This window comes from Furipterus horrens, unplaced genomic scaffold (genome assembly GCF_987537825.1).
Source record: "Furipterus horrens unplaced genomic scaffold, mFurHor1.1.pri manual_scaffold_4, whole genome shotgun sequence".
NCBI lineage: Eukaryota > Metazoa > Chordata > Mammalia > Chiroptera > Furipteridae > Furipterus > Furipterus horrens.
In genome coordinates this window covers 172,973,583-172,995,555 of record NW_028327174.1, presented here as the reverse complement: position 1 = coordinate 172,995,555, position 21,973 = coordinate 172,973,583, and the positions used below count along the sequence as shown (strand labels likewise).

General features: G+C 44.0%; 1 protein-coding gene across 1 annotated transcript; it reads left to right on the top strand.

Moving 5' to 3' along the window:
• The first annotated feature begins 153 nt into the window (after positions 1-153).
• On the top strand, positions 154-13,735 carry VCP (valosin containing protein). Its single transcript, XM_090274347.1, has 17 exons — positions 154-459; positions 3,700-3,811; positions 3,998-4,170; positions 5,263-5,405; positions 5,950-6,080; positions 6,600-6,731; positions 7,654-7,756; positions 8,411-8,544; positions 8,630-8,765; positions 9,118-9,230; positions 9,634-9,798; positions 9,890-10,012; positions 10,260-10,472; positions 10,677-10,985; positions 11,254-11,409; positions 12,763-12,917; positions 13,070-13,735. Exons 1-17 carry the CDS (start codon positions 443-445, stop codon positions 13,173-13,175), a joined length of 2,421 nt encoding a protein of 806 aa, XP_090130473.1. The 5' UTR covers positions 154-442; the 3' UTR covers positions 13,176-13,735.
• Positions 13,736-21,973: the final 8,238 nt, after the last annotated feature.

Sequence of the window (21,973 nt, the reverse complement as noted above, 5' to 3'; positions counted from 1 at the left end):
GTGGCGTTACTAGGCCTGTTGCATCCCTGAGGCGGGAGCCAGGCCAAAGCAAATTTCCTGATTGGCTCTGGTCCGCGGGTTGCTGGGAAGAGGCGCCGAGAGGCGGGCTGAAGTCCCTAGGGCAGGTGCTGATTGGCTGAGGCGAGGGCACCTCTTCTTCCGATGATTCGGCTCTTCTGGGCTAGGTCTCAGTGAAGCGTCTGCGGTCGTCGTTTGAGTCGTCGCTGCCGCTGCCCACTCGCGCATCAGGAGCCAACGTCTCCTGCCCGCCCACCGCACGGGTGCTGCTGGGAGGAAGCGAGAGGGAAGCTGCTTGCGGGTTTGTCGCTACTGCTCGCCAGTCGCCCGGGAGAGCCGAGCCCCAGTCCAGCCGGTCGTCTGCCATCCCTTGTAGCCGTTACTCGCGGGCCGCCACAGCCGCCGGCCGGGAGAGGCGCGCGCCATGGCCTCCGGAGCTGAGTGAGTGTGTGTGTGCGTGTGCGTGTGCGCGCGCCCCCCAGCTACGCTCACTGTGGGTGCGCGCACCCTAGGACCCTTCGGTGCTTGGTAGGCCCGGCGGGGCCTGGCTGTGGGCGCGTCTAAAAGATGGAGACCGGGAAAGAGGGAGACTTAACGAGAGGAGAAGAAGGGGTGAAGGAAGGGCCGTGGGCCCGGGTGGGCCTGGCTACGCACCCGCGCGCCCCCTAGGAGGTGTTTGGTGGGCCCGGGTCGGGGCCTGGGCCGGATCGTGCTGTGTCATGCAGGCCCCGGCCGGCCTGATTAGCTCACTTGAAACTGCCGTGCCGGCCTGGTGAGGTCTGCGGACCTACATTGCCGGCGCGGAGCCTTGGGGCCTTGGCGATCCCCCTTGCGATTCGGCCTACCACCCGCTGAAAGCCTTTGGTTCCCGCAGAAAGCAGGCCCCTACGCCCTAACTGGGCTCGATGGGCGTGGACTTTGGGCCACGTGAAGGCCTTCAGAGGCCAGAGCAGGGGAAGGCCCGGCGGCGAGCTCAGGAAGCTTACCACGGCCTTTTTGGAGCCGGGTTCGCTTGGCCCGTGGTTAGCATCCTGTGCCACCGGAGTAGCGAGGGAGAGAGTGGGCCCTGCTTTTCGCTTCTGGCCTTCTTCCTACTGCGGGCCGGTTGTTACTCTTATGAGAAAACTTTAGTCAATTTTCCTTGATACGAAATAGGCGAAGAGAGAAAGGTACTTTTCCTTTCTGTACTATTTTAGGTTCTTGCTCTATCGTTCAAATCTGAGTTCCTATTTTCTGGGCCTTATTGGATTTCAACCATCGTGATGTGAAGGTTAGAGTTGCCCTAACTCTTATCTTCCCTCAAGCTGCTATGTATATTGAAAAATCCTGGGCCCTCTAGCCCTGAGAAAAGCATCAGATAAAACCTGCACCTCTGTCCACCGAATTTATAATCAAGAGCTTTACATGTTGGGGAAAAAAAAAAAGATGGCCTACCTTTGGAAACACTTCTATGCAAATCACCTTCCTGACTTGAGAGTTTTGCTTTTTGGTATGTTCCTTTTTTTCAAGTTTCTGAATCGAGATGAAGTATTCCTTAGTTGTCTATTTAAAAAGACCACTTACTAATACTTAAAGTATTCCCTTAAGTCATTCAGTCAGTTTTTTGTTTTCAAGACTAAAAACAAAAATTCAATATTCTTCGAACCTGAAATCATAGGTGGTTTCTACCCTCTATGTCCTCTTGATGACTCTTACCTGAACTCCCTCCAAGTCCTCTGTGGCCCATTGGAGTTCTGGAAAGGGCCTGACTCATGGAAAAGACAATGTGAGGTATCCCCAAAGAGCCTCCAGGACTGCTGTTGGGTCATCATCGGGCTGAATTCTCTTAAGAGGTTTCTTTGATCTCAATAGATGGATGTGGCATTAAAGGTCTTTATCTTAAGGGAGGAGCATACCTCTCATTCCCAATGCTAGGGTTAGTAATCGTAGGCAAAGTGGAGATTTTCTTAGGCTCTAACTTTGGGGTTAAAATACAAACGATGATGGTTAGAGGCATCAGCCATTTTGTTTTTCTGCAGCCCTACTCCTGTAGGTCAAGCAGGAAGATGGGCAGCCCTTGGAGGCTATTTTGAGGTGTGAAGGAGAGGGAGAATTGATGGATTTCAATTGCTCTTAGCTGTCACATTGACCATGATTGCTCTCCAGGGTTGAAAAGCACTGGGAAAATTTGTCTGCTCTCAAGCATTGTGCCCAAAGTGCCACACTTTTGAGTTGGGGAGGCAAGTTTAAGCCTAGGCAACCCCACTCTTGGAAACTTGTTTAAAGGTGATGATTAAAGGTGCAACCCATGTGAGAGTGTCAGCAGAAAGTTTACAATCTTATTTGATGAATGGGATTTGTATTTCTGTTGTGTGTATCAAGACCAAAGATACAAAAATCCCGTAACTCCACAGCAGGTATTTTAGAGCATAGGCATCTTTTTCTTGCAAGTTGTGAAGATATTTCTAATAGGAATACTATTTTGTCTTGTTTTGTTAACTGATGTAGCCCTGGATCCTAGGAGGGTGCCTGGCATGCAATACACACACACACACACACACACACACACACACACACTCATTTATTTGTCGAATGAAGAAATAATTTATGAAGACATTCTTTTTTGCTTTCTCCATTGTTTGCCTCGCTACTTTGGTTAATGCACATGTTTTCCTGAGCCTTCCTAAGAGGAGGTGGCTCTTCAAAGGGAGAGACCACTGAGTTTAGTTAGTGAAGGCTAGAGATGAGCTAGGTAAGAAATTGGTCTGGTAAATGATCTTAATGTCTAGGAAATAATTGAGGGTGGACAGTTTAAACTGAGTTTAGACTCAGGCAGTATTAATTTGGGTGAGAGGGATGTTGAACAACTCCATGGAGTTGTGTGTCTTTACAAGAGATTACCTTTTGAACTTAAACCTCTTTCTGAAGGTTCCAGATCTGTTAGTGTTTTTTTCAGATATGATGGTCTTAATGTTTGGCATTCCTGTGGTATATAGAAAGCTCTGACATTCAGCAGGTTTAGCCAGTAAAGAAGGGTGGTGCTAATTTTGCTTCATTGTCCCCAGCCTTGCTTGATGGGAGTTGGGAACTCCCTGAGCCCTACGATGAGGTGTCCTGCTAACTTTATTCTGCAAGGTTAGCAAAGGAAGGGGTTATGCTTCATTCTGCAGTGCTAATTAATCATAGTGACCATTAATACCACATGCCAGGCATTGTGTTGTACATTTTGCATTCATTATCTCACTTAAAACAATAATTTTGAGGTAGGTATTACTGTATCCGTATTTTAGATTAGGACATCAACTTCCAGAGAGGTTAAATAACTTGTCCAAGATCACAGTTAAGTAATGGCAGGGTTGGGATTCAGACCCAGCAGGTCTGACTACAGGGCATCTTCTCTTAATTACTATTCTATCTTGTCTAAGACTAATTTCATTTCTCTAATTAGACTTAGTCCTTAGCCTCCACTTTTATTTCATCTTTTTAGGCCATAGTTTTCTGACCCTCAAACTTTATACTAGGGTACTGGTGCTCAAAATACAAAGAGCTACTAGAATGGGAATTGTAATATTTGCTTGGTGTTACTCGTTAAAACCTTGGCCGAATTTCCTTCATCTGAGCTTATAAGTGTGAGTTTTTGGAATTAATGGAGTTCCTGGGGCTGAAGTATGTATTGGGACTGACTTCCCTTTCTCTTTCTAGTTCAAAAGGTGATGACTTATCAACAGCCATTCTTAAACAGAAGAATCGTCCCAATCGGTTAATTGTTGATGAAGCCATCAATGAGGACAACAGTGTGGTGTCCTTGTCCCAGGTAAGTTAGGTCCACAGTCTAATCTTTCCTTCCTGCACTTAACCTGAGGGCTTTTCCCAGGTTTCTTTTCTCATTTTTCTTGCAGTGACCACAGATAGAGTGGGGTTTACTGGGAATCCCAACCTCCAGGGCTGCTGCTTACCCCCCTGGCCCAGTGACCCAAAGGCCTTAACCTTCTTTCCTCAGCCCAAGATGGATGAACTCCAGTTGTTCCGAGGGGATACAGTGTTGCTGAAAGGAAAGAAGAGGCGGGAAGCTGTGTGCATTGTGCTTTCTGATGACACATGTTCTGATGAGAAGATTCGAATGAATAGAGTTGTTCGGAATAACCTTCGCGTACGCCTAGGGGATGTCATCAGGTGTGTGTGTGGTTCTTGGCTCCTCAGGGATGGGAGGCCAGAGACAGCCTGCTTTGTAGGCAGGACCCTGTGAAGGTCTTGGCAGCTACAGCTATCAGAAGTCTAACCATGGGAAGACTTATGTATGAGGGTTGTCTTTAGGTTTTGGTTCTGCCTCCCTGGGACTTTAAAATCTGCTTCTGTGTGACCTTTGGGACAAATTGGCATTTCTGTGACTTTCTTGATGCCTCTTTTTTTCCCCTATAGGAGGTGTAATTTATCACACCTTAAACCCTGGTTTAGGATGCCATTTGAGGGTGTCTTGCCAAATAACCTCACTGCTGTGTTGGGTTAATGACTTTTGTTGGGGCTGGAATGAGGTAGGAGTGTGGGTGTGGAAGGTGAACTCCTGGTAGGTCTTTTTAAAGATCTAAGTTAATCTAGGAGAGAGGCATAGTTTGAGCCAGACCCAGTATAGTTGCAGTCTGAGTGATTTTGGACTTAACTGTAAGCAAGAGGCTTTCCCATCTTGGAGCCTTCTCTAGCCATTGCTATCCAACCACCTGGCTCCTGGCCAGGAATATCTTAGACTTCTGATTCTTTTTTATAGATTCTGTGTTTTACGTAGCCTTCCTAGAGGTGCTTAGTCACTTTTCTCAAGGTGCTCTGAGATGATTTTTTAATTTCTATTTCTCTGACCCTGACATTTAACAGACTAAGGCCTCCCTTTGTAATTTTGGGTCACCAATATTAGCCAGAATGGGTCATCCTTGGATATTTCTCACTGAAGACTTTTCTACCGTCTTCTTTGTAAGGGTTCCAGGTGTATGAGTCTTCCTTTTGGTTCATTGATTGGGAGTGGGTAGCCCAAGAAGCTTCTTCTAATGGCTTCTGTTACCCCTTCCTGAGTGTGACCTGTCTTAGTTCTCTTAGTTCTGCTTGGCTGTTCCTTTGTCCTCGTTCCCACTTTACCCTTCTGCTTCTCTTCACCTAAAGCCACCTCTGCCTTTTCTCTTTTGCTTGCCATCAGCTCTCTGTGCCAGGCCCTTTCAGACGCCCAGTGCTTGGGGCTACAGTGCAGTTGGTAATATGGAGTCTGCTTGTCATTCTCAGCATCCAGCCATGCCCTGACGTGAAGTATGGCAAACGCATCCACGTGCTACCTATCGATGACACGGTGGAAGGCATCACTGGCAATCTTTTCGAGGTATACCTTAAGCCATACTTCCTGGAAGCTTATCGGCCCATCCGGAAAGGTGAGAGATAACTCTTAAGGACTGACCTTAAAGGTGGTTTTTTGTAGGGATACTTCGGGGTAAACTTTTGAACATCTGTCTCAGTCTCATATATGTACATACATGTGTACTCTCTCCTTCCCCTTGTCTTCCCTCCCACATCCCCATTACTCCATTTCCACTCCCTGCTCTAGGAGAGTAAGCTATCTTTTCTTAAGTCTCTGAAGGAGGAGGTAGGCCATTTTGGCTGCATCACAGTACGAAGTGTATTTAATATTCAACACAGCTTTACCATTTGTGGTTGTTGTAAAAGTAGGGTTGCCAATACGCCAGCAGTCAAAACCTGTGGACTTCTGGCACATCAGGTTGTTCACTATTCTCCTGAGAGCCAGAGGGACATTTCACAGGTTAGCTTTCGCCTCTTGCCTGATACTTAACAGGATCAAGGGGTGAGAAGGCAAAAGGGCAATATCTAGTGAACTTGCATTCTAGACTCCAGGTTCTGGTGAGTAATTAGTCTTGTAGTTGACACTGCTAATGGCACTTATGCTGATTGCTCTCACAGGAGACATTTTCCTTGTCCGGGGTGGAATGCGTGCTGTGGAGTTCAAAGTAGTGGAGACAGACCCCAGCCCTTACTGCATTGTTGCTCCAGACACAGTGATCCACTGTGAAGGGGAGCCTATCAAACGAGAGGTGAGTTCTCTCTCTGACTTCAATATATGAGTACATGGTTACTCAGTGGGGCAGGCATGTGGTAGCTATCAAGGTAGGGTGCTCTTTGGAATTAAGCATCTTTGCATAGGTGGGAAACCTCTCAGCTATTCATTTCTGGGCCTGGATGTTTCTTAGAAGTATCTGATACCAGTAATTTTTAAAATCTAGATTGAACCAAAAAGATCTAAGTGGTTGGACTGACTTTTGAAGAAGTGATACTGATAATGAGGCTGGAATGCCCATTTACCAGAATTTCCAGCTTCAGGTCTTAGGGGCACCCTTCCCAGTAAGACTAAGTACAGTGTGACAGGAAAAAGCCATGCTAGACATCTTTGCCTTAGGGCTTTGAGTTGTTCTTCGAGGCATGGTCCCCTTAGAGGAGAGTCTTCTAATACAGCATATTTTTCCACACCAGATGGTGAAAGGATTTGAAGAAACTCAGCTTTTGCTAATAGTAGTATTCTTGCCTTCTCCTCTTCTTTGTCTCCTCCATTTCAGGATGAGGAAGAGTCCTTGAATGAAGTAGGCTATGATGACATTGGTGGCTGCAGGAAACAGCTAGCTCAGATAAAGGAGATGGTGGAGCTGCCCCTGAGACATCCTGCCCTATTTAAGGCAATTGGCGTGAAGGTGAGCATCTTTGGGTCTGTGGAATATAGTCTAGGTTGGTGATTAACAACTATTTGGTGTCTGATCCTAGGACTTGTTTTGAGTTTATAGAGGACTCTAAATTTATTAAAGCTACTAATGGTCTAGAACAAAGTGGGGTAGTGAAGTTCACTATAACCCTTGAAAAATATAAAACCCATTCTTATGGAGTCTGTAAAAGCAAATCTCACCATAGCTTGCCAAACTATCTAGAAGAGTACTGCCCAACAGAAATAGAAATTAAGGAAATTTGCAGAACGTTAAGGGTCCTCAGTCTAAAATATTTGAGAACTGCTGGTCTAGAATGTAACTTTCTAACCATTTTCGTGTCATGGGATACACTTAAGATGAAATTATTACTACTTCCCCTAGTATGCATTGTATAAATAACTATCTTCTATGTGGGCACTTCCCGTGTGCTGCTTGTGGATGAGGCCACAGAAAAGACAGCTTCAAAGAGGAAAACTTGTGGTTGGTGGTAAGAAAAAGCATTCTAACATGATAAATCCTAAAAGCTGTGATTACTGAAGTGAATGAGTCTCTGGCAACACTCTTAAAATGACTAAGCTAGTCTTTGGCCTAATGGCCTCTTGCTTTTGCCTGATGCCAGGATCTTCAGATTCACTAGTTTCTTAAGGTGATTTCTCTGCCCTTAGTCTCCTACGTAAGTTGTAATCATAAATGTCAGCCTTCTGGGAGTATTTACTCTGCTGATAAGAGGAGTGAGTGGCCTGAAGTAAACTCTTCCTAGCAGTTATGGCTGAGGACTCATTCTTACTGGCGTCAGGTTGAGCTATGATCCTCACTCTTTCTAGATAGAGCCCTATTCAGACCATTTTAGGGTGATTGGGGTTGGGAGAAGGTGTGAGTCTGAACCTAATCATACTCTCTGTACTGACCTCAGCCTCCTCGGGGAATCCTGCTCTACGGACCTCCTGGGACTGGGAAGACCCTGATTGCTCGAGCTGTGGCAAATGAGACTGGGGCCTTCTTCTTTTTGATCAATGGTAAGAGACTTGGCTCACCTTGTGTTTGGCTGAACCCAGTTCTGAACTAAGCATGACCCAGTCTCCTGAGCTGGATAAGTCATGGACACATTAATTTATAGGCATCCCCTTGTGTACACATTAGCATCTTTTTTTTTTTTTTGCTGGGGTACATTATAGACAAATAAGCAACAAGGGGAAGATACTCTACTCTTGTGCACTCGAGCTATCCTCCTTTGAGAAAGATTATAGACAGGCTGAAGGCATTTAGGGGGGAGTAAGTTAGGATGGGAAACCCCAAAAGTCTGTGCTTATTTATTGTAGAGGGTTTGGGGGAAAGTCTACTGGTTCTTTAAGAATGATATTTAGCTGTTAGAAGTCCAACTGGTATGCTGCTTCTCTTGTTCTGGTCAGAGGTCCCAAAGCCTCTTCTGTCATCTTTATACTTTTTTCTCAACTGTGAGATTAGTACTGAGTCCCTTGGCTTCTGTCCAGGCTGGTCTAATGCCTATCTTGGGTTAGTGGCTAATAGAGTTGTGAAAAGGTAGGTGGAGATTACCTACTTTCTTTTCACCCACGACCTGTCTCTGAGCTGGGCAAGCAAAATAATCTGATTTCTTTTAGGAATGAGGAAGGATGTAGTTTTGTCATTGCCTCTATCCTGTATCCTTACAGGTCCCGAGATCATGAGCAAGTTGGCTGGCGAGTCTGAGAGCAACCTTCGTAAAGCCTTTGAGGAGGCTGAAAAGAATGCTCCTGCTATCATTTTTATTGATGAGCTAGATGCAATTGCTCCCAAAAGAGAGAAAGTAGGACCTTAACCTGAGGGGTTAGGTTGGGGGGGGGGTTGGAAGGTCCTGACTTCACTTCTGACCAGATATCCTGTCCTGACAGACTCATGGGGAGGTGGAACGGCGTATTGTATCACAGTTGTTGACCCTTATGGATGGTCTAAAGCAGAGAGCACATGTGATTGTCATGGCAGCAACCAACAGACCCAACAGCATTGACCCAGCCCTTCGGCGATTTGGTAAGGACCCCACATTTCTTTACACCCTATTCTTGTTCTTCGGGAGATTATAACTGCTGGGTTTAATCTCTTTAATCCCTCATCTGTCCTTTATCTACGTCTTCTAATCTTGTGTATTTCTTGAAGCTTTTTGTAGTGATTGGGCCTAGGGGTCCTTTTCCTTATTTCATGTCCTGTCTAGGGTGACCAGCTGTCCTGGTTTGCCTGAGACTGAGGGGTTTACCAGGGCATGAAATTTTGAGTGCTACATCAAAACAGTGGGGCATATTGGGATGGTTGATCACATTAGGCCTATCCCTTCTTCCCTCGGACCAGAAATTAACCCTGTCTGTGTTCACACACTGTCCCGCAGGTCGCTTTGACAGGGAGGTAGATATTGGAATCCCTGATGCTACAGGACGCTTGGAAATTCTTCAGATCCATACCAAGAACATGAAGCTGGCAGATGACGTGGACCTGGAACAGGTGGAGTAGTGTTGAAGGCTGGTCAGGCGTTTTAGGGATCCATTTCTAGGCAGCTGAAGGGAACTGGCTAGGAATATAAACTTAAGATGTGAGGTGACTGATTTTGATTCTTGAGCAGGGAAAAGAAAGTGATTTGAGATTGAAGCCAGGAAACTGGAGGTGGCATGTTTCTTGGTTGACACTGTATTAGAGTAAAGTAGAATTTGGGGGGCAGCTTTATTTCCAGGTCCCAAATCCAGGCTTGAATACGTTAGCCAGTGAAAGAACTGCTAGTACGTATTCAGGTTAAATGGGAGGACCCAGAGATAGGAGTCAGGGGAAGGGACCAGGATTTTGTTGTCTTTGACTTCCTAAGGCAGTGAAGTCTTAAAGACAGGATAATAAGTAGGTCTTCTCTCTGCAGGTAGCCAATGAGACTCATGGGCATGTGGGTGCTGACTTAGCAGCCTTGTGCTCGGAGGCCGCTCTACAAGCCATTCGTAAGAAGATGGACCTCATTGACCTAGAGGATGAAACCATTGATGCTGAGGTCATGAACTCTCTGGCAGTTACTATGGATGACTTCCGGGTAAGTACTGCATTCCTATTTAAGGTCCATACACATGCACTTTGATGCCTTCCCTGACAAGTCTCATCCCAAGTTTTTCTTCCCTTTTTAGTGGGCCCTGAGCCAGAGCAACCCATCAGCACTGCGGGAAACTGTGGTGGAGGTGCCACAAGTGACCTGGGAGGACATTGGGGGCCTGGAGGATGTCAAACGTGAACTTCAGGAACTGGTCCAGGTAGGATAGCTTGCTTCAGGGTGAATCACTGCTTCAGTACTTTGTAATTGAGCTGGTTAGTCTTGGGGTGTTGGCACATTTGTTGCAGGAATTGTGAGAGAATAATTCAGGATCCTGCTATTCTCATGTTTGAGGCACAGAGGAGCCTAGGTCTTAACACCATGGAATGGTGAGGGATAGGCTTCTGTTGGGTTAGGTTTCTTTAAACTGTAGGGATATCCCTGAATCCTCTTTCTTTTTCTTCTAGTATCCTGTGGAGCACCCAGACAAATTCCTCAAGTTTGGCATGACACCCTCCAAGGGAGTACTGTTCTATGGACCTCCTGGCTGTGGGAAAACCTTGCTGGCCAAAGCCATTGCTAATGAATGCCAGGCCAACTTCATCTCCATCAAAGGTCCTGAGCTGCTCACTATGTGGTTTGGGGAGTCTGAGGCCAATGTCAGAGAAATCTTTGACAAGGTGAGCTACAGGCAGCTGGGCTATCTATTTACTTGCTTGGAGGCAAGGTAGAGATAGAGGCTGTTTCTTTGGGAAGAGTTAAGAACATCTCATTCTGGAAGCTCAGCTGAGGCAGTGAAGGTCACTTTATTGTCCTTCTCAGGTCTGAGAGACCCAGTTGTGCTAATGCTTGAGTCCATCTGTCCCCCCCCCCCCCACACACAGGCCCGCCAAGCTGCCCCCTGTGTACTGTTCTTTGATGAGCTGGATTCAATTGCCAAGGCCCGTGGTGGTAACATTGGAGATGGTGGTGGGGCTGCAGACCGAGTTATCAATCAGATCCTGACAGAAATGGATGGCATGTCCACAAAAAAGAATGTTTTTATTATTGGCGCTACCAACCGGCCTGACATCATTGATCCTGCCATCCTGCGACCTGGCCGCCTGGATCAACTCATCTACATCCCACTTCCTGATGAGAAGTCCCGTGTTGCCATCCTCAAGGCCAACCTGCGCAAGTCCCCAGTTGCCAAGGCAGGTGCAAGATCATGGGCTATGGGGACTTCTGTGAATCCTCAGGCTAGTGCAGAGTGCTGTTTGGTTCCCAGACAAGATTTTGTTGGGGATTTTTAGGGTTGTAAAGGGAAGATGGAAGATTTGAAGGTATTAGGATAATCTAGAATTGGGAATAAAATAGTGGTGAAAGATGGGATGAATGGGAAGTATATCAGTGGCTCAGAGATTGTGTTTGTGTATCATGGGAGGAGAGGCTAAATGCTAGAAAACTCTGTTACTTCTTTAGGATGTGGATTTGGAGTTCCTGGCTAAGATGACTAATGGCTTCTCTGGAGCTGATTTGACTGAGATTTGCCAACGAGCCTGTAAGCTGGCCATTCGTGAATCTATCGAGAGTGAGATTAGGCGAGACCGTGAGAGGCAGACCAACCCATCAGCCATGGTGAGTTTGCATCTTTTCCCTAGAAGTGCAAGTTCTTGGGAGCAAGGGACAATCTCCACCAAGTCCTAGAAGAGTGTAAGGTTTGGAAAAATTATCCAACTGAGGTATTTAGCAGGGCATCAAAAAAGAAAGAAGTAATTGAGGGTTAACTCCTTCCGTCTGGAATTATAAAGGCTGAGAAGAGATGGGTAGGCTGTATGCTCAGTATGAAATAGGCTCCGTGAAGGGAATCAAAGTATAATAATGCAGATAAACATAGAGCAGGGCCTAGAACCTAGGAACCATGGACCTATCTATAATGGTAGTCCCATGTGCCTCCTGAAATTAAATGCAAATTTTGGTGTGTTGAGTGTAAGCTCCATAAAGATAAGCATTCCATATCTTCTTGTTGCCACCACATTAAAGGATTGATGGATGGATGGACAGACGGCTTTCTCTGCCATTTGGAGGGGTCTGTGACATCCCTCCTGTCTCCCATAACAACTTAAAAACTACTGATAAACTTATCCTAGAGAGCAATCTCGTAAGTCAGCAGGAGTGGCTTCTCAGTGGAAGAGAGAGGGTTTGAGCTGGGCCATTGAAAGAAGAGTAGAATTTGGATAAAGAAAATAAGCAGCCTGAATAATCTGTTTTGAAGTAGGGTTACAGAAATTGATAAAACCTGGGTAGATTTAAAAGGGCATATGTTATTGAAAGGCCATGCCCTGCCTGTGTAGTTCAGTTTGTTAGAGCATCCTCCTGAAACACCAGGGTTGTGGGTTCAATCCTCGATCAGGGCACCTACAAGAATCAACTGATGAATACATAAATAAGTGGAACAACAAATCTCTCCTTCTCTCCCTCTCTCTCCCTTCCGCTCCCCCTCCAATCAATTTTTTAACAAGTGAGGCCACTAGGTAAGGTGTAATTCAGATTTGGTAAACACTGAGAGCCATTGATATTTTCATTTTAAAATACAGATTTACTGAAGCATAATTTATATATAATAAAAATTCACCCTTTTTAGGTACATTATTTACATGCTTTTTGACAAATGTGTATGTTCTATAACTACTACCACAGTTGAGATACAGAAATTTCTGTCATCCCCAAAGTTCTCTTGGGCCACTTAGGTCAATTTCCTTTTTTACCACCCTAAACTCCTGACAGCCCTGATGTTATTTCTTTCCCTACAGTTTTTCCTTTTCCAGAATACACTGACAGGTTTTTAAGCAGGTCAGTGACTTACTCAGGTTGTATTGCAGAGGTAGGGAGACCAATTGCTTACTGTAATAAAAGAGGATTGGAAGGCCAGGGAAGGGATCCAGGCTGGGCTTAACCATCCCTGTTGGTCTGTGTTTATCAATGCTACAGGAGGTAGAAGAGGATGATCCAGTGCCTGAGATCCGCCGAGATCACTTCGAGGAAGCCATGCGCTTTGCCCGCCGTTCTGTTAGTGACAATGACATTCGAAAATACGAGATGTTTGCTCAGACCCTTCAGCAGAGTCGGGGCTTTGGCAGTTTCAGGTAACTAGGCTACAGTGGACACTGTTTAAATTGTCTTGGGGACCTATACAACCAAGGTAGTAGAAATCCTAAGGAGACTAGAGGAGTAGTTGTGAAAATCCTATACAGGCCCTGTCCTAACCTTTGTTGATGCTCTTGTTTTTTGTGCACAGATTCCCTTCAGGAAATCAGGGTGGAGCTGGCCCCAGTCAGGGCAGTGGAGGTGGCACAGGTGGCAGTGTATACACAGAAGACAATGATGATGACCTGTATGGCTAAGTGGTGATGGCCAGTGTGCTGCGAGCTGGCCTGGCTGGACCTTGTTCCCTGAGGGTGGGGGTGCTTGCCCAGGAGGGACCAGGGGTGCGCCCACAGCCTGCTCCATTTCTCAGTCTGAACAGTTCAGCTACAGTCAGACTCTGGACAAGGGGTTTCTGTTGCAAAAAAAATGCAAAACAAAAGCGATAAAATAAAAGCAATTTTCATTTGGGAGGTGGAGAGTGAATTACCAACAGGGAATTGGACCTTGGGCCTACGTCATTTCTGTTGTAGTTTTGGGCAGTGCAGGGGTCCTGTGTGTGGGTGTGAACCAAGGTACTACCAACACTCCCCACAGTAAAGCATCTGCACTTCATTCAATGATTCTCAAGCCCTCCCTTCTTCCCCCTACCTAACCTGGGCAGGAGGGTGAAGGGCCACAGTTGCTGGGTGTTTATATAGAGAGTAGGTTGATCTTATTTTACATGCTTTTGAGTTAATGTTGGAAAACTAATCACAAGCAGTTTCTAAACCAAAAATGACATGTTGTAAAAGAACAATAAATGTTGGATCAAAATGGAGCCTGAGTCCTGGCCCCTGTGCCTGTTTCTTTTCCTGGGAGGGGCCTTGGGTTACGCCTCAGTGCCAAGGCATTCTTCCAAATGTGAAATCCTGTAAGATTGTTCTCTTCTCCTCCTGATTAACATTGGTGTGGTACTGCTGCCTAGCCCCATATGCAGTATCGCAGGACAGCCTGATGGAGTTCCAGATGTGGATGATGTGGCATCCTCTACCTACATTTGATGTGGATGGTAAGGCTAGGACTGCAGAGTCCCCTTTTCCTGACCAAGGACTAGATTGGGTGCCTTCCAAAAATCTTAGGGTTGCAGAAAGATCGAATCTATCTGGAGTGGATGTTCTTTTGGTGCATTAAAAAATTCCAGACATTTATGTTTTGGTTGAGGATCACTTACAATTGTGTCCACCTTTATTTATGTATTTTGTATTATAAAAAATTTGCTTTTTCTAATATAAAATTCAAGTATTGGATGTGTTTTTTTTTTTATAAATTAAACATCTCCCTCAGCTCTGTTTTTCAAATGATTGCTTGTATAGTTTTATTCAGCTGTAGAGTATCTTATTCTTTTATTATTTTTTATTATGCTATTACAGTTGTCTGATTTTCCCCTCTTTGCCCTCCTTCCCCCAGTACCCTGCTTCCCTCCAGCAGTCCCCTCTCTTAGTTCATGTATCTAGGTTGTGCATATAAGTTCTTTGGCTTCTCCATTCCTTACTGTTCTTAACATCCCCCTATTTTGCACCCACCAATTATGCTTCTTCATCCCTGCACCTTTTCCCCCTTTCTCCCCCTCCCCTTCCCAGCCGGTAACCCTCCAGATGATCTCCGTACCTATGATTCTGTTCTTGTTCTGGTTGTTTGGTTTTTTAGATTTAGTTGTTGATAGTTGTGAGTTTGTTGTCATTTTAAGATTCATAATTTTGTTATTTTTCTTAAATAAGTCCCTTTAACATTTCATGTAATAACGGTTTGGTGATGATGAACTCTTTTAGCTTTACCTTGTCTGGGAAGCACTTCATCTGCCCTTCCATTCCAAATGATATCTTCGCTGGATAGAATAATGTAGGTCGTAGGTCCTTGCTTTACATCACTTTGAATACTTCTGCCAGTCCCTTGCCTGCAGTTTCTTTTGAGAAATCAGCTGACAGTCTTATGGGAACTCCTTTGTAGGTAACTGCTTTCCTCTTGCTGCTTTTAAGATTCTGTCTTTAACCTTTGGCATTTTAATTATGATGTGTCTTGCTGTGGTCCTTTTTGGGTCCAGCTTGTTTGGGACTCTGCTTCCTAGGCTTGTATATATTTTTAGAGGGGGAGGGAGGGAGAGAAACATCAGTCAGTTGCCTCTTGCACACGCCATCTGGGCACCTGGTCTGCAACCCGTGCATGTTCCCCAACAGGGAATCGAACCAGTGACCTTTTCGGTTTGCAGCCCAGCACTCAATCCACTGAGTCACACCAGCCAGGGTTTATTATTTTTTCAAATAAGTTTTTAGTTCCTTAGTCTTCTGGTACTCGTGATTTGGATGTTGGTACATTTGGAGATGCCCCAGAGGCTTCTTATACTATCCTTGTTCTTTTGAATTGTTTCTTCTTGCTGTTCTGGTTTAATGTTTATTTCTTATGTTCCAAATCATTGATTTAAATCTCAAATTCCGCTCCTTCACTGTTGGTTCCCTGTAGATTTTACTGTATTTCACTTTGTGTAACCTTCATTTCTTTCATTATGCTGCCATACTCAATTTTATTTGAGCATCCTGATCACCTGTGTGAACTATACATCTGATAGGTTGGTTATCTCCTTTTCTTTGAGTTTTCTGTTTTCTGTTCTTTCATTTAGGCTGTATTTCTTTGTCTCCTCAATTTGGCAGCCTCCTTGTGTGTGTTTTTGTTTCTGTATATTAGGTAGATTGTGTTAGGTAGAGCTGCTTTGGCTCCCGGTCTTAGTAGGGTGGCCTATTGTAGAAAAGGCACCTGCAAATTGTGTGGGGCAGAGCCTTAGGTAATCGACAGGGTGGGGCAACCTGCTTCAGTGCTTTGTAGCTCTGGGGAGAGGGCTGGCTCAGGGGGGACAGTGCTGCTTCCTGGCTTCTGGAGGTTTGCCCAACATTTGCCCAATTTCTAGTAAATTCACCCACACCCCGTTTGGGACTGGTGTCCTTCTAGCTGTTGCCCTGGTGCTGAATCCAGTAGGGTGGTTTTGCATATGTTCTAAGACCATGCGGGCCCTTTAAGTGGAGTCTTCTGAAAATCCAGCAGTTTCTTCCACTTTCCCAACCCCCACTGGTTTTTATAGCCAGAAGTTATGGGGATTTATCTTTCTGATACTGGCTGAGCAGCCTGGCTTGGGGCTGGGATCACTTGTTCCCAAGGTATCCCTCCCAGTTTTTATCCACCACACATAAATCTGGGACTGTCCATGTGGCTGCCACTGCCTTTGTGTCTCCTTTCTTCTCAGCCTGTCTCTGTCCTACCTGTCCTACCCATCTGGGTGGATGTGACTTCATTAAGTCCTTGTTTGTTGGACTTCCATATAGTACTATTTTCTGACAGTTCTGTGTGTTTCTTATTTTGAGGTTTAGTTGTAATTCTCTGGTTATGTGAGGAAGTGAAGTATGTCTACCTACACCTGCATCTTAGCCAGAAATCGAGTGTCCTTATTTTTTGAAGATTAAAAAAGAATTTTTTAGAAGGGAAGGAGGGGAAAAGAGAGGGAGGGATACATCAATATGTGTGAGATATCTCAAATGGTTGCCTCTTGCACACCTCCAACTGGGGACCTGGCCCATAGCCCAGGCATGTGCCCTGACTGGGAATTGAACTGTGAACCTTTGGGTTTGCAGGTTGGCACTCAATCCATTGAACCACATAAGCCAGGGCAAATGTCCTCTTAAATAGCTACCGTTATAATCATTTAGTTCTGGGATCAGTACCATGGTGCCTTACCCAAAGGAGAGTATGGTGCAGAAAAAAATTGTTCACTGAGTCAAATTTGTGTTGTTTGTCCTAGTATTTATACCAGGCTCTCATCTGGTCCAAATAGATAGTCTTCAAGGACACAAAGTAATTACACTAGCTGCTCTGATTATACTGGGACATCTTGAACTCGGGTACTTAGATATTTTTGTACTTTTTGGACTTGAATGGTCTGTGTTCTTTTCCTTGACGCTATCTCCAGCAATTCTGTCTTGTTCTGTTTTCCCACCATTTAGGTAACCTGATGGCTCAGCCTTCAGTCTTCTTCCCACACTGAACATTGTTACTCTGTCCTATGGATTGGCAGCCTAACTGCAGAGCTAATGACAAGGTCTTTTGGGGAGACATTTAGTACCTCTGCATCAAGCTATGGGAGCATAACAGAAAAGATATTTTCCCACAAAAGTAGGGAAAATAAGCGATAAGAAATTCGTGTTGGAATGCTTGCTTTATATTTTCACTTGTCACATAGTGTTGTCTATAGGGAAGATAGTTGGCACTCTACTGATTCTTTAGGAAAAACTGAGACCAGACTTAGTGAGAGGCCTGGTTCTAGTGCTGGCCCTTGATCTTGTAGCAGTGTTGCTTTGAACAAGCTTAGCTCTTTTGTGGCCTCAAGATTCTCAGCCTGATAAAATGATTGACAGTGATTTGTAAACTGTTGGAAGCGGTGAGGAACTGGTTATCACCTTCTGTGGAAGCCTGCATACTTAAACCAAGAGGCAAGTTGTATCAACAGTCTATCTTTTCCCCTCCAGTGTTCCCAGAAAGAAATTGGAATGTGGTCTTAACTGTAGGTAATCACTTCTTCCCATAGGGTAAGTACTATGATTAAAAGATGGGTTTTTAACTGATAAGGCATCAATTATAGAGAACCAAAATTATGCCACAGATGAAACAAGTCTAACATCTTAGGATATAGTTGGGTCCAAGATATTGATCCTACAAGTTGCCCAGAGAATCTGTTAGTCACACAATGCCCATGAGGAATACTGGTGTGCTAGTTGTTAATTTGGTCTGCCAGTCATTAATTGGAGTGAACTGTGGCAAACATTAAATGATTGGTTACTCTTACTCAGTCCTACAATCCACTGAATCCTTGAAAAGACAAGGATATAGGACTTGGGTTTTTCATTAAACCACCCAGAGGTGAATAGACTCATTCAATGTCTGTGCCAAGTAGAAGTTAAGAATTTTCCTAGAGACTTTTTGGGGGTATGGTGTTGCGGGGTCAGCTATAGGTGGGAAGAAGGAATGTACCTTCAGTTCCACCTTTGGCCAGCAGGTGGTGAGTTTTGGACTCAGGCCCTCAGGTTTGGGCTATAAATAAAGCTTTGGAACAGAATAGTGACATTAGAGAGATGAGGCAGAGGAACAACATGTACCTCTGACTGATTTTCTCAACCAAACAGAAGGAATATTGTAGAATGGGAAGAACACTGGACTGAGAATGTAGACTTGACCTCACAGAATCTCACTTTCTTTGAAGGGCTTGCATTGCTATACTATCAGGAAATGGGTGCTATCACAACAAGGCACAAATTGGTTTTTTGTTTTGTTTATTAGAGGAAAACAACAATTTGTTGTTCCACTTATTTATGTATTCATTGGTGGTTTCTTGTATGTGCCCTGATGAGATCAAACTCACAACCTTGGCGTATCAGGATGATGCTCTAACCAACTGAGCTACCTGGTCAGGGCTTAAGGCACAAATTGTGGGACTGCAAGAAGGGGTAAACAGAATCAGAGAAAGCTCTGAAGGTAGTCTGAGCTGGGCATTAAAGGAACGTAAGCGACTTGACATGGTAAAGTTTAGGAGAAAAATTAGCAAAAGGTACAGAGGTCAGAAAATAGAGAATGCCTAAGGGGCGTCAGGGTGACTAGCAAGTGAGTCCTGGAGCGAATTTGGAGAAGTTGACCTTCATATGCCAGGAATGAACTTTAGTCTAAAGATATTATGGGTCCTTGTGGAGCAGTGTCGGGTGGGGGCAGTTTAGGTAGGGAAGTGAGTCAAATTTCAATGCAGAGGATTCATTTTTTTAAATTACTTAATTGATTTTTAAATTGTTCTATTACAGTTGTCCCCATTTTCCCCCAGTTGCTCTCCACTACCCTGCCCCCTCTTTATTGATTTTGAAGTTTTTTAATTTATTGACCTTTTTAGAGGAAGGGAGACATCGATTTATTATACTTATTTATGCATTAGTTGGTTGGTTTATTTTTAAAAAGTATTTATCTTTTAGAAGGGGGGGTAGGGAGGGAGGGAGAAAGAGAGGGAGAGGAACCTTGATCTGCAAGAGAAACATCAATGGTTTGCCTCTTGCTTGCCCCCAAACAGGGACCTGGCCCACAGCCCAGGCATGTGCCCTGACCAGGAATCAAACCAGCGACCCCTTGGTTCACAGGCTAGCCAGGGCTATTTATTGATTCTAGAGAGAGAAAGAGAAACGTTGATTTGTCGTTCCACTTATTTATGTATTCATTTGGTTGATTCTTTTATGTGCCCCGACCAGTGATCCAACTCACAACCTTGGTGTATTGGGGCAATGCTCTAACCAACTAAGCTACCTGGCCAGGGCCATTTTTTTTTTAATTGTGACAAAAAAAATTTTTTTTACCTAACAATTACCAAATGTATAGAATAGACAATTCACTTTAAACATAATCTTTTATTTTACCCTGGCCTGTATGACTCAGTTAGTTGGACGTTGTCCTGTGCACTGAAAGGTTGTGGGTTCGATTTCCAGTCAGGGCGTATGCCTAGGTTGTGGATTCAGTCCCCATTCGGGGCATACCAGGGGCAACCAAATGAAGTTTCTCTCCTTTTTTTTTCCTCCCTTCCCCTCTCTAAACCCTCTCTCCCTTCCTCTTTATCTCAAAGCGATGAAAAATTGTCCTTGGGTGAGAATAAAAAAAAAAAAAAAAAAACACCTTTGCCCTGGCTGGTGTGGCTCTGGATTGAGTGCAGACCTGCAAATCAAAGGGTCGCTGGTTTGATTCCCAGTCAGGGCACATGCCTGGGTTGCAGGCCAGGTCCCCAGTTGGGGATGTGCAAGAGCAACCACACATTGATGTTTCTCCCTCTTTTTCTCCCTTCCTTTCCCTCTCTCTAAAAGTAAATAAAACAAATAATAACCTTTTATTTTTATAGACACAGTAATGTGCATTGCAGAAATTTAGAAAAATAAAAGCAAAGTGTAAAAAATTGATATTCCCAGTAAGAGGTCACTATCTTTAGTTCATATTTGTGAGTCTTTCTGTGTATGTGTGTAAATATGTGTCTCTACCTATGGTATTTTTAAATCAAAATAAGGTCATTCTTTATAACTTTTTTAATGCTAATCTCTTCCTTTCAGTAAATTTCATTTAACACACCATATTCACAATTTCCCAAGTGACCCAGATATGTCATTCACAACCATTTTGACCAAACCAATATCCAATCCAAAGCCACAGGTTGCATCTATTATGTTCCTTTACTCAAATTTATTTTTTTCTACCCAGAAGTGAAACCAAGTAGTATTTTTTCCCTCCATGTTTTTATGTAATTTTTTTAAAATGTAGTTTTAATTGTAATACTCAAATTTTTATGACACTTGTTGAAGAGTTTGGGTCAGCTGACCTCCAGAGATTTGTAGCCATGTGAAGGGATGGATTAGAACGAATGAGCTACTGATTTGGTGAGAAATGATTACTGAACTGACAGTGATGATGAAGATGGAGAGGTGGAAATGGATTTGAAATATACATCATAGCTTTAATTAACGGGGTTTGATGTTGGATTTGATTGGGAAGTGAGAGGAAGGGAGGAGTCAAGGATGACAGTCTTCTGGCTATGGTATTGGGGTGGTTGTGGTACCCTTCAATAGGAATGGCCACATTGAAGGAACATTTTACAGGGAAAATGAGTAAGTTTTGGACAAGTTGCATATGAGATTATGTGTAATAGACTATTGGATGTATGTACCTGAAGCCTAGAGATGCTTAAAATTTTACCCATGTTTTGAAATATGGCACTTAATGGAATGGGTTTAAGACATTTTATATTTTTTTAATGATACTTACTGGTAAAATTGGACATCTGTTTGGGGTGGTGGTACATTTTCACCTACTGTACTCAGAAACTAGTTTAGCAATCAACATTAATATATAGAAGAATAAAAGTGCCAGATGAACATTAAAATTTTAGGAGCCATAAAGGAAAATGTTGGTAGATTTAGTAAAAATCACCTTAAACAAAATTAGAAAATAAGCCAAATATTGGGAGAAAATATCTGCAACATACGTAATAGGTTGAGTTAATATTCGTGATAGGCAGGATAATGGCTCCCTCATGATGTTCACGTTCTAATCCCTGGAATCTGTGAATATGGTATTTTACATGGAAAAGGGAATTAGGCTATAAATGGAAATAAGGTTATTAACCAACTGACTTTAAGATAGGAATATAGTATTTTGGGCCCAATGTATTTACAAGTGTTTTTAAAGGTGGAAGAGGGAAGCCTTTGCTAACTTTGAAGATAGAGTAAGAGGGCCAGTAGCCAAGGAATGTGGGCAACCTTTAGAAGCCAGGAAAGACAAGGAATGAATCCTACCCTGTGCCTACAGAAAAGAACCTCTTGATTTTATTTTTCTGACAAAATAACTTTGTGTTGTTTTGTGGTAATTTGTTATGGCAGCAATAGAAAACTAACACAATATCCAACAAATAGTGCAGTAGAAAAAGGGATAAAGGATGTGAACAGACAAATCTAGAAGAAACCCAGGTGGCCACTAAACATGAAAAGGCACTTGTTTTTGTAGCCTTGGGAATGAATGGTTGTTGAGCTGACCCAGGGAGAGAAGAGAGCAGAGGGCTGAGAAGAAATGGTTGGAAAGATATGTAGAGAACTTGAGGGTCAAGTGGGTGAAGAAGGGGACCATACCCAAGCATACACTGGGTCAGCCTAGACCCAGACCAATTGTGCTCATGTGAATAGATGTATCTGTCTTCTGTTCACTTGCTGTGAAGTTTTTCTCAGGGGAAGCACTGAACTGTGCTCCCCTGGCCTTTCAGCCTCACCCTGTAGAATAGGAAAGTGTGGACCCTAGATTGATCACCTGTGAAGGGCTTGAAAAGCAACTCAAGCCTGAAGAATCCTGAGCTCTCTAGGGACCAGCCTGATTCTGAGGGAATAGCTGTGACAGAAGTTAATAGGGAACTGACATACCCAGTATCCCATACTCCAAAGAAGACATGAGTGGGATTTGTCTAGTTTGGCTAGTT

Bases quoted from the DNA above. Each gene is read 5' to 3' on its own strand.
- VCP (XM_090274347.1), top strand. The intron at 6,081-6,599 runs GTGAGTTCTCTC...CCTCCATTTCAG, and splicing joins GGGAGCCTATCAAACGAGAG to GATGAGGAAGAGTCCTTGAA. The intron at 10,986-11,253 runs GCAGGTGCAAGA...TTACTTCTTTAG, and splicing joins GCAAGTCCCCAGTTGCCAAG to GATGTGGATTTGGAGTTCCT.